The following is a 13,283-nucleotide window of genomic DNA, read 5'->3' as shown; positions in this document are numbered from 1 at the left end:
ATTCCAATAAGCTAATTTTGCTAATCTGCTGCTGTTCAATTGTTAGTAATTTAATACAATCACAAGTTTTTCTTTTTTTCTTATTTGTAACAGGAGAGGAAGAAGAGGAAAATGACTGAGTTCCCCAGGACAGGACAACCCAGCTTTCTCCAAGACTCCCCTTCAGGAGCAGCGCTTCAGCCACACCACAGGAAGCAATCTCTGGGCTTCTTGGAAATTGTGCTAATTTCAATTTAATAAGCAGATGAACTATTTATTTTCAAATGATGATTACCTGGGTCAATAAATGGGAATTTTAACCACCCACTCTAGCCAAAGAAAGAAAATTATGTGTCAAATTTTTACAACTTTCAACAATTCCACTAAGTATAATCTAACCAATCACTCTTCCTACTCTCCCTCCTCTCAGCCTTACAGCACAAGCTTTCTGCATCTTGTTTTAAGTGAGATATATGATTACTTCTTAAGCCTCTTTCAATTCTGCCGTCAGCTTCCTAAAGAACATTCCTGAAGGCCCTGAGAAAACCACATTCATTTCTAAAGTGACTGTCAACCTTGTAGTCACTTGCTATCTTTCTTCTATTTTCCTTTTGTCCCTATCCACCCACTCACTTAAATTTATCCTGATTTGTAAAATGACTATACACTTTAAAATATTCTGTATATGTATCTACGGTCACTTGGGAAGAACAATCTGACTGATTTTGCAGCTTGCTGATCCTCCATCAGATACACTCTAGTTAAAGAAGAAAAAAGATGAAAGGCAAAGTATCAATCTTCAGTAAGTTTGTGTGCTACTGGTGCACAGTTGAAATGCAAAGTTGTAGACGTCAGTCATCTACTGAACTCTCAACCATCCAGCTTATCACCAAAGACCTTGGCTGGAAGACCATCATTTCTGATCCTCTTTCTCTCCCAGCTGTTGAGAGACGTTCTCTTCTTACCCTGCCACTGCACATGCTTGAAAGTTGACTCATACCCTCCTACTGACTTGGCCTACCAGCTTTTTCTTGATATTCCTTTATATCTCTAAACACATGGAAACTCCTTGGTTATCTCAAAAAATTCAATGTCTCTGGCTTCAAGATGAGTGTCCTCCTCGTCATATCTTTTCTCCCTCTCTTTCCTGTCTCCTCACAGGTCAGTCTTTCCACCCATTCTGAAGGCAGACACCTTAAAGGTTTTCACCCTCTCCTTAATTCATTCCACAGATGTTCTCTTTGCTAGACACTCTTCTGGCTGCTGAGGATACCACAATGCAGGGCGTGTGGGGTAGAATAACAGTCAAAATCTCTGCTCTCAGAGCTTGTGCCATGTTTAGGAGAGACAATAATAATAAAGTACAGGATAAAGTAAGTGTCAAGAAGAAACACAAACCACAGTAAGAGAAGTTAAAATTGTAGGCAGGGTGGTTAGGAAAGACCTCTTTGAGGAAAGGACATACAAGCACATCTGGCCTCCTCAGCTGGATCATCCATTCTGTGAAAGATGCCATGAATTCCATAAATTCCAAGGGCAAGTCCAGAGTCTCAACTTCCCTCTCAAGCTCCAGGCCCACATATCCAACTGACTGTCTTGTCTACAAACACCTCTATGCCAATACAACAGTCCAAATCAACCCCATTCTCTCCATGTGTTCAATGTTCCATGCATGACATTCTTATCATGTCTTGTTGCCCTTGTAAGTCCAGGTCCAAGAGAATCAAAACTCTAGTTACTTCGATGGTTCTTTCACTGCATTTGTCCCATTCAGTCATCCATCAAGAATCTCAAGGATCCTCTCGCTGAGAGTCTCTGGCTCCTGATTCTCCTTTCTGTCCACTCGAGTTCTGCTTCTCTACTTGCCACAGCCTTCATATTAGCAGTTTCACCTACAGGGCCTCCCTCCTCCGATCCATCCCATGTCCTACCATTGCACTCCATTGCCAAAGCCTTATGTGGCTCTCTCCAATACAGTAAGTCCAATTTGGGGGTGTTCTTTTTCATTTATCATTACACCACTCTCCCTAATATACTCTGTCCACTTGTTAAGTTAGATTAGTTGCTGTTCACAAACCCAGTCCAAGAATCTCCCTCCTGAAGGAACCTCATTCATGACATTCCCCTAGATCTACTAGATATGACACCTCTTCCTCTGCTTCTTCTGAACTCTGCTTTTCCTACTTAACATATTAAGGGTTTAATTATGAAGTTTTTCGTAAAACATAAAAAGATACATGTAGCATATTAACAGAACACATGAAATAGAACAAATGTTGATTGATCTACCAAACAACTAGAAAAATCCAACATTACTAATACTGTTTAGACTCCCCAGGTCTTCTCTCCCAAAGGAAACCACCATCCTGAATTATTTTTCCATAACTTCTTGCTCTCGTACATAGTTTTACCATGCATGCATGTCTTAATAGTGTCTGGTTTTGCAAAGTTATATTCATGGTGGCAACACTGACTGCAGTCCTTGGCAAACTGCATTTTTAACTTAGTATTATGATTTTAAGGTTCTTTCATAAGGATGTGTGTTCTCTGAGATCCGTTCATTTTCACTGCCACACAGCATTCTCCTGTTGATGGACATTGGAGTGGTTTCCATTTCCTGCTATTAAGAAAAAAACAATCCTGTACATATTGCTGTGTGTGTCACCCCGGGCATGTGAATATAGGACTAGAATTTCTGGGTTGTGGGACACACACATGTTCCACTTTTTATAAGACTGATAAATATGTTTCTAAAAATGACTGTATCTATTGAAAAACAGCAATGTCTAAAATTTTTACTTATTTCATATTCTCTACCTAGTGGCTCTAATATCTAAAGTCTTTGGTGGTCTGGTTAAAGTTTTTGTTGACATACTTTCTCTCATTGTAACTCTCCATCATGTGTGTTTCATTTTAATTTTAGCTCTTATTTTGAATTCACAGTTGAGCACTTCTTTGAGACCTGAATGGAAAGAGCACTTCTTTAGGAAGGATTTTCATTTACTTCTGTCAAGCCTCTGGAAGCTTCATGTAACTAGGAATATCTTAAACAAAGATTCTAACCCATTCATTTGAAAGTGTGATTTTGTCATTAATATTTTGTCCAACATTATTAGATTATTTGCAGTCAAAATTTCTAGGATCTCCATTTGACAAAATTGCAAGGAATGAAGTCCCTATATTTCCTCTACTTTAGTATGAAACCTACATTTCACATTTAAACTGCATCTTACATTTTATTTACTGTACATTTGACTTTTTTCTCCTCATAGAATGCAAGTTCCTTGACAGTAAGGCTGATCTGTTGTATTTATCTGTGAATGTTTCACAGTTTTCACAGCAGCCAGCAAAGTATATTCATGGCTTTCAATGAATATTTATTAAACAAAAATATGTCCAAAATTCTGCAGTATAAAAACCTAGGGCCCAACAATTAGTGGTAAATAATGCATTCAGAAAACAAAGATCATGGCATCTGGTCCCATCACTTTATGGCAAATAGATGGGGAAACAGTGGAAACAGTGTCAGACTTTATTTTTGGGGGCTCCAAAATCACTGCAGATGGTGATTACAGCCATGAAATTAAAAGATGCTTACTCCTTGGAAGGAGAGTTATGACCAACCTAGACAGCATATTCAAAAGCAGAGACATCACTTTGCCAACAAAGGTCCGTCTAGTCAAGGCTATGGTTTTTCCTGTGGTCATGTATGGATGTGAGAGTTGGACTGTGAAGAAAGCTGAGCGCTGAAGAATTGATGCTTTTGAACTGTGGTGTTGGAGAAGACTCTTGAGAGTCCCTTGGACTGCAAGGAGATCCAACTAGTCCATTCTGAAGGAGATCAGCCCTGGGATTTCTTTGGAAGGAATGATGCTAAAGCTGAAACTCCAGTACTTTGGCCACCTCATGCGAAGAGTTGACTCATTGGAAAAGACTCTGATCCTGGGAGGGATTGGGGACAGGAGGAAAAGGGGACGACAGAGGATGAGATGGCTGGATGGCATCACCAACTCGATGGACGTGAGTTTGAGTGAACTCCAGGAACTGGTGATGGACAGGGAGGCCTGGTGTGCTGCGATTCATGGGGTCGCAAAGAGTCGGACACGACTGAGCAACTGAACTGAACTGAATAGAATGCTTTAGGGATGCCTAATTTATTGTTTTATTTTACAATTTGGACATGAGAGTACAACAGGCTATATATATCACAATGTTTATGACAATGAAGGAAAAACATCTTTTTTAATAGATTTCAAAAAATAAGTTCTCTGAGGAAGAAGAATTTAGGGCTTGAAAAGAAGAAACATGCATGAAGAATATGGAGAAAAGTCTTGTAAGAATCCAAAGATGCACTGGTAAAGAGACCAGTATATACTTTATGGTTTTCTAAATTATAACAAAACTCATGAAATATCATATATGACTTCAGATAAGAAGTTCCAATGTATAATGACAATATACTTTTGCTCCTCCTATGAAACCTAATGCTTACAAATTATCAGGGTTTTACCTAAGAAGCTGGTCATTAAAAGAAAATATATATCAAATATAATTTCCCAAGTGGGCAGAAAATCACAGAAGTGGACTCCCTACAAACCCAGTTATTGATGGCATTCTGGCATCATCATAGGCTGACAGCAAACCTAGGACGTCAGAAAGAGTGTAAGCACATTCCCCCAAGGAATGACATAAAGGAACACAGAGCAAAACCCCTTCTTTAAAAAAAAATCATAATACTATACACCACATAGAATTTTTCAGTAATAGTCACCTAGTCTGTATTTTGATGATATCAACAATTTAGCTTAAAAATTCATACAGAAATTTGATTCTTACAGATAACATTTCATCAATGATCATATTTAGTAGAGAGCCAAACCAACTAAAAAATGTACTATGACATTACTTAGGGCTTCCCTGATAGCTCAGTTGGTAAAGAATCCACTTGCAGTGCAGGAGATCCCCGTTTGATTCCTGGGTCGGGAAGATCCCCTGGAGAAGGGATAGGCTACCCACTCCAGTATCCTTGGGCTTCCCTGGTGGCTCAGCTGGTAAAGAATCCGCCTGCAATGCAGGAGACCTGGGTTTGATCCTTGGGTTGGGAAGATCCCCTGGAGAAAGGAAAGGCTACCCACTCCAGTATTCTGGCCTGGAGAATTTCATGGACTGTATGGTCCATGGGGTTGCAAAGAGTTGGACACAGCTGAGGGACTTTCACTTCACTTATGACATTACTTGTAGAGAACTGGGCAGGAAGTTATAATGCCACCCTGAAGTTCACATACCACATGTTCAGCCGGAGTTTGCATGAAAAAAGAACAATTCATAAAACCAAGTTTGTTCAAAAACAACCATGAATAGGAAAAGTCACATCCAAACATTGTAAGAGACTGTGTGTGTGTGTGTATAATTTAAAAAGCACAACTAAAAAGGAAATCTATTTATTTCTTTTCCCTACTTAACTAAGCATTCAGTCTATAATCAACTGGTTAGTATGAAGTATTATTAAGGCACTATTTTTACAGTACCTTTTTTTTATGGGTTTTGTATGTTATACAAACAGTGGTTTTTTGAAAAATGGCACAAATTGGTTACTCTCTTTTATGCTTCCTATATTAAGTCAAACCAAAGCTCTGGTCTTTGCATTAAAGGTAACGTAAGTGGAAACAAAAACATTTTAATCTTCAAAATGTCTTTCAATTTTACTCTATTCATTCTATCACAGTAAAGTTTTATTTATCAAAAATCAATTTTCAAAGAACCCTACATTTAAAATAATTTCAGGGGTTTCACATTGCAAAAAAGGGGGGGTGGGGAATCTTTTAATGAGTTACTGACTACTTTAGAAAAAATACATAAAAACACATTATTTAATCATAGCGTAAAATTACTTTTTAAAAAATCCCTTATTATTGTGGAAGGTCACAGATATCAAACATACCACTACTCAAAAAGACAGGGTTATTTTAAAATTCTGCACAGATGATTATTACTGTGTCATTTTAGAATATTTTATTTAAGGCAATTTTACCATTAATAAAAGTTTAAATGTCAACTGAAAGAAAATCATCCAAACAGTACAACAGAAGAGTGGTCTAAAGTTGTGAGCAGATAATTCATAGACACACAAAAGGCCAAGTAATATTTGAAAATGTACTCATCAGAAAAGAGATAAATTACAACTGGAAACCATTTTTTTAATCCATGATTTTAGGGAAAAAAAATTTTTTTAATGTGATAACAACCACTGGGAAAAGAGTATGGAGGAGATGTCCAGTTTCTGGTGCAATATATACAGAGCTTAGAGGTCATCATTCTACACTAACAAGTAAAAAGCGGAACAAACTGAAAAACCAACAGCTCTTCTTAGGTCCATCAGAAGAGTGAGGTCACACGATAAACAATTGCCTCTGCAACTGAATAAACAGTCACACAGAAAGCACCACGGATGGGGGCAGCCCCATGAGCAGAAAGGGCCACGGGAACCAGTGCCTGGGTAGGAAGATCTGAACTGTAGCTGAAGAACTACCAGGGGCTTAGATAAATGTGTCCTGAGCATCATATAAAATATTCATATGTATATACTGTCATGAGAATCTCCAGATATATTATTTGTGAAATTTTTTTTTTTAAGAGAAAACAAAGGAAGCAAGAAAGGAAGAGTATCACGATGCCTTTCCACAAAACCAAGTGGCGTCAAGCTTGCCACAAACATCACTAGAGAGGATTTTGACCAAATCACCTTAGACAGAAACTTTCAACCCACCTATAATGGTTTCAATTTATAGTTTCAAGTAAAGACTAAATTGACTTTCACACACACATTTTAGGTTGGCTGGTGAACAAACCAGGAACCGAACAGAATTTTGGACCTAGGAAGGACTTTGGGGACCATTGAGCTAGACCCCTCTTTTACACATGAGGAAACTAAGGACAAAGAGACTTTTTTAAAACAAACAACTAATTTCATAAAATAGTAAAGAACCTGACCCCCTTGCTTCTCATCCAGGCTTCTAGTAAAATCAATTTACTTTGTTATAACATTTTGTAAATATCATCTATGCTTCTTGAAAATTCTCAAGTGGTCCCAGAAATTTTTTATTTTCCAATCCCATTTCCAACTCCAAATAAACTGATTAAAATTCATATTAAAATATGATTACACCTCATATTTACAAGTGTAATCTAGTAGAGAACTCATAAAATTTAGCATGGTGGAGGAATTTAGAAATTGTCTCTTGTTTAACTTTTTTTTTTCCCCTAAAGAAAACAAAACAGAACTTAAGTAACTTGTTAGATCCAGTGAGTCAGACACACAGTTAAGAGCAGAACCCAGCTGTCCTAACTCTCAGAATAGTCTTTGCTATTCTGTTTTACACATTATGTTTTACTTATAAAAGGAAGGGGCAGCATGATCTTGCAAAACCAACACCCACTGACTAACCGGCTGAGTTTGGGCAAGTCACTGGACTCTTGTAAAATAGGTTGCTTCACGATTTAGTGAGCACAGGTGATAAACTGAGCTCTGAAGTCTCTTACTCCTTTCCGAGAGTCTGGAATTTTTCAGACGGGGTTCAATATGCATGAGGTCATGGGATGGAGTGGGGAAAACAGAGTACTGCAACCTAACTCTGAGTAGTTTCAAAAGTTATACAAAAGGCGAGGGTAACAAAGTATCAGAAGAGAAAGGAGGGGAGCTCAGACCTGGAGATGGACAACTAGCTAGTGAATCCGTGGTTTCGGATGCAGGAAAGCGCTTCAGGTCACTCTCAACAGGGAGGAAATGGATATGTGCCATAACCACAGGGTTTCCAGGATGTGAACTTCTCCTAAGTGCTGACTGTTCACCTCTCAGCACTCCTTCCCATTGTTCTGAGAATGCAGCTGGTATAGCTGGACAACTAATAGCAAATTACATAAATTATATACATTGTTAAGGCCAAGAATTTGGTTTTCTTTCAACCCAGCATTCCATGATGGTAACTTAAAGCAAAAGAACAAAAAGAGGAGTCTGATGCTGATACATTTGAGGATGGAGTAACATGAATGCCATCAACCTTTTTCTGAAAAATAAGGCAGACCTCAAAGGCCGTTCCTAACACATTCCTCAGCTCACAATTTGTTATCAGGTGATTCTTACCAGTATGCATGTAGTTCATACCATTATTTACGTTTTCATAACCTCAGGTCATATGACTGGAAGAAAGCACCTGTTACAGAATCTCTTCATATTGAAACTTTTCTATAGTTATTCACTCTCTTCTTCCTTCAGATAAATCCAGTTCTTTTTTGCCTATAATCTGTTTTTCTTTCTCTCTCTACGCTAAAATCTTCCCTAAAAGGGCATGATACTTACTAAGGGCTGAGCGACCATGCATATAAATCTGAGGAAGTAATTCAGTTTTATCCCCATCCCTGGAACCCCCTATCTAGCCCATCAGTTGCATGCTTATATGTGGTCCTTTGAATGGACTTTCATAAATTCTAAGCAGAGATCGCTTTGAGATGAAAAGTGTTTTGAGTAGGTAAAGCCTAAATTCTGACAAGATAGATCAGGGCAACCCTTGCTAGCCAGACCCACACCAGCACCCTAAAGGTAGGGTTGGGGAAGGGGTGTGACTAGACACCTGGACACTGTGGGAAAACTGGGGGGGAAAGCCCTGATCCCTGGCTGATGCAGCCCTGCTGCCCGTCGGGAACACTTGCTCTACCTAAGAGTTATGTAGGTGCCGAGCCCCCGCCATGCCAACCCCACTGTCATATCTCTGTCTCTGTGCCCACAGTCCTGTCTTCCCCTCTTTTTCTGGCTTCCTGGGCCAGTTCTAGGAGTCTGCCATCAGTGAGTCCTTTCAGGGTGATTTTTTTCCTAGACACCTGTCTGTATTGTCCTCACCATATAATTTGCACCTCGTATTATCCTCTTGATTCTCTACTTGGAGATGCCCTCCAGATTAAACCCTGTGATAGTCTTTCCCTAGTTTATGCGTTATGGCTTCTTACTCTAACTTATTTTTAACATTTTATATAAAGCATAGAAGAAGTATGGTTAATATTTCTTATACAATTTCATAAGCCTTTCATAGAGGTAAGTTCAATGTTAAAAAGATGGGAAAATCCAGAGTCAAATAGTTTTAAACAAAATAACAGATATCTATAGGGAAATTGGTAGGCTACAGAAAATCTTTCCACAGATTAGACAAGGCATCCCTTCTTCCAACCAGATGTAGCTTCACAACGGCAAATGGAGCCAGGCTGGATTTCAACTCAACCCTAGACAACTATAAAAAGAGTCAAGTTGCATCACAGAAAAGATTTAAAGGAGGTAGTCCTTTGAATTTTGTTTTAATAGAATTTTATTCTATTGTATATCATTCTAATCTTGGACAACATTTCACAGCTTGGGCGTTCTATTGGTTAGATGGTAAATTTTATGTAGTAGTAGCTATTTTGATGGAATTTATTTTCACACCAATGTGAATTGAGTGTCTAAGTCCATGCTAGGCCCTGGACTTTGGTCTAGCAATACAAACATGATACCTGACTCATGAAGCTTACAGCTCAGCAAAACAATCTCTATTTAGAAGGAAATTATATTTTTTTGACATTATACTTACTGATGAACTTGTTTTGCATAGTCTCCAGCAAAGCCTGGTGGGCATCTTCAGCTTGGAGAGCGTGTGAACATTCTCTGGCTAGTATGGTGCGCACGAGATGCTCCCCACACCCTAGAAATCCAAAGAAACCAAGAACGGTTGAGCAAAGGCAGTACTAAATATCCTTCTTGTCTTAGTAGCACTAAGACGCCCATATGCACCACTAAAGAAGTAGTTATGTTGGAAAATAATTCATTGATGGATGAAATGATTTCTATGTGTAATCTATTTAGTAACTTCAGTCATGAGATTTGGCAGAAACTAAAGAAACACAGGACTGTCTAATCTTGAAAGGAAATGAAGAAAATAAAAATAATTCCCCTTTGTCATACGAATTATTCACATAAGACAGGAATTTAGATTCTCTACCTAGGAACTATTGAGGGTTCTGTTTCATTTCCTTTGCTGAATAATCACAAAAAACTGTTGTATAATTTCCACACAGTAGGTTCTTGCTGGTTATCTATTTCATATGTAATAGTATGTATATTTTAATCAAAAGCTCTTAAGTTCACGAAATTTAAACCAATACAAACTGATGTAACACACGGTTCTGTTTGGCTAGTGTGTATCTGACAGACATCAGGCAATAAATCTACTGTAAAAATATAACCTGCAATTTTTAAAATAGTTCCATTCATTTCAGAAGTTTTCTCTCCATATGTAGACCTCTCCTCCTCTCCCTCCTCCCTGTGTCCCCATATACACATGCACATACGCATATACACATGTGTGTATATTATGTATACACGTACATTACACACTCATCGTCAAAAATACAAACTATTCAAAACCTGTCATGCTTTTTTTTTTTTTTAAATCACCTATGTTTTGCCAGAAATCTTTGTTGTTGTTCAGTCATTGTGTCCAACCCTTGGCGACCCCATGGACTGCAGCCTGCCAGGCTCTCTCTGTCCTTCACTATCTCCCAGAGTTTACTCAGATTCATGTCCATTGAGCTAGTGATGCTTTCTAACCATCTCATCCTCTGCCGCCCCCTTCTCCTTCTGCCTTCCATCTTTCCCAGCATCAGGGTCTTTTCCAATAAGTCAGCTGTTCACATCAGGAGGCCAAAGTATTGGAGTTTTAGTCTGACTGCCAGAAATACCTTTCCCATATTTTTTGGTAAAGTAAATATAAATCTCTTTCAAGATCTCAATATCTCCTTGAGAGTATCTATACTTAAGACCTTCATCTAGGTATGCAATTTAATATATAACTTGTAGGTAGGATTATGGTGATCCCTATTTTGTTAAAGCTTTGCACTATTATTTTTATAATTGGGGAAAAATTAAAATAAAGCTAATAGAAACCATTTTGACACTTATTAAAACTCCATAAAATTTAATTCCCTTTGTATATATATTTGATGTTGAACAGTGAAATGTTATACTCTAGAACAATAATAATTATTAGGAAATTGTCATATTATAAGCTAATTGGGTATTCAGAAGGTTATGTGCACATGACTCAAGTCAAACAGCTAAACCACATGAAGTTAACATTACATCAAAAATATACAGTATGTGGCAGAGAGACTTTTTCCTCTCATGTTATACAGAAATATATACGGTTTTCCAATGGTTGGTTATTTTCCAAGAAACTTAAAATTATCACTTCTTTTCTGACATATATCACCTTTAACATAAGAGCCTTGACATTAAAAGTTTGTTCTCCTGTAGGTTCCAAACCTGTGGCGGATTCATGTTGATGTATGGCAAAACCAATACAATATTGTAAAGTAATTAACCTTCAATTAAAATAAATAAATTTATATTAAAACAACAAACAAAGAAATTCTGATTTCTGTGGTTTTATGCACAAATTTCTAAGGTTTCTTATGACATGCTGGCATACAGCTGAGGGCTTTCCTGGTGGCTCAGCTGGTAAACAGTCTGCCTGCAATGAGGGAGACCTGGGTTCAATCCCTGGATTGGGAAGATCCCCTGGAGAAAGGAATGGCAACCCACTCCAGTATTCTGGCCTGCAGGATTCAGTCCATGGGGTCACAAAGAGTCAGACACAACTGAGTGACTTTCACTTTCATACAGCTGAAGTGTGATTCAGAGGCTAATAGGTCCATTCTTTATCCGTTAATATTAGAAATAAGTCTTTCAATACATCTTCCTTTTGTTCTTAATCATGCAAGCAAGAGTGTATTTATTTCCTCATATTTTAGCAGAAAACATGGGTTATACAAAGAATGAAAACCTAACAACAAACCAAGAGGAAAAGTGATAAATAACGAATTCTTAAAGAGCTTAAAATGGTACACACTTATTTAGCATCAATAAGAAAGACAACTAAATGAACTAAATGAACTAATGAAACAAACAGTGAATTCACAGCTTATGTTTTAAAAAAACACCTTTGAAGATGCTGTGGAACCAATTAACTATTCTGAAAATGAATAAATGAAAGAAAACAATCAAGCGTTTCTCTGGCGCTCCTATAGGAACTCCATAGTAGGGTGGTCAGAATGTTTATAAAGGAAAATTCTCTTCATAGCACTGTCCTGGTTAATAAATGAAGAAGTCAACAAAATTAGAATAAAACAATTTGTAATCCATAATGTAATAATTGATAAAAGCAACAATCATCAATGGCTGTTAATATCACAAAAAGATATAATCAGATACATGTCCCTTGATAAAATTACACCTTTATAGTCTTGCCCCATGCCAAAAAAATTACACCTCAACCTGATCAAGCCTCTAAATTCAATTATTAATTTCCAGGAATAAAAAACATGTGCAAAATCTACAGCTAACTTCATACTTAGTTGTGAAACACTGAATTGTTTCTCCCTAATATCAGATTCTATGAAGACCTACAGGACCTTCTAGAACTAACACCCAAAAAAGATGTCCTTTTCATTATAGGGGACTGGAATGCAAAAGTAGGAAGTCAAGAAACACCTGGAGTAACAGGCAAATTTGGCCTTGGAATATGGAATGAAGCAGGGCAAAGACTGATAGAGTTTCTCCAAGAGAACACACTGGTCATATCAAACACCCTCTTCCAACACAAGAGAAGACTCTACACATGGACATCACCAGATGGTCAACACTGAAATCAAACTCATTATATTCTTTGCAGCCAAAAATGGAGAAGCCCTATACAGACAGCAAAAACAAGACTGGGAGCTGACTGTAGCTCAGATCGTGAACTCCTTATTGTCAAATTCAGAATTAAACTGAAGAAAGTAGGGAAAACCACTAGACGATTCAGGTATGACCTAAATCAAATCCCTTATGATTATACAGTGGAAGTGAGAAATAGATTTAAGGGACTAGATCTGATAGATAGAGTGCCTGATGAACTATGGATGGAGGTTTGTGACATTGTACAGGAGACAGGGATCAAGACCATGCCCATGGAAAAGAAATGCAAAAAAGCAAAATGGTTGTCTGGGGAGGCCTTACAAATAGCTGTGAAAAGAAGAGAAGCGAAAAGCAAAGGAGAAAAGGAAAGATATAAGCATCTGAATGCAGATTTCCAAAGAATAGCAAGGAGAGACAAGAAAGCCTTCCTCAGCAATCAATGCAAAAACTAGAGGAAAACAACAGAATGGGAAAGACTAGAGCTCTCTTCAAGAAAATTAGAGATACCAAGGGAACATTTCATGCAAAGATGGGCTCAATAAAGGGC

General features: G+C 37.8%; 1 protein-coding gene across 4 annotated transcripts in view; it reads right to left on the bottom strand.

The window, feature by feature from the left end:
- TASP1 (taspase 1) overlaps positions 1-13,283 on the bottom strand; it is a 318,253-nt gene that overhangs the window by 146,996 nt on the left and 157,974 nt on the right. For all 4 annotated transcript variants that reach the window (XR_011466633.1, XR_011466634.1, XM_070381969.1 and 1 more), the window contains exon 11: positions 9,594-9,704. Coding sequence is in view for 2 of the 4 variants with exons in the window: in XM_070381969.1 (XP_070238070.1) it covers positions 9,594-9,704 (111 nt within the window). In the remaining 2 variants the exon portion in view is untranslated. The remainder of the gene's footprint in view (positions 1-9,593; positions 9,705-13,283) is intronic.

Source organism: Bos mutus, chromosome 13 (genome assembly GCF_027580195.1).
Source record: "Bos mutus isolate GX-2022 chromosome 13, NWIPB_WYAK_1.1, whole genome shotgun sequence".
NCBI lineage: Eukaryota > Metazoa > Chordata > Mammalia > Artiodactyla > Bovidae > Bos > Bos mutus.
Note: the sequence above shows the minus strand (reverse complement) of the source record. Positions and strands in the feature narration are given on the sequence as shown.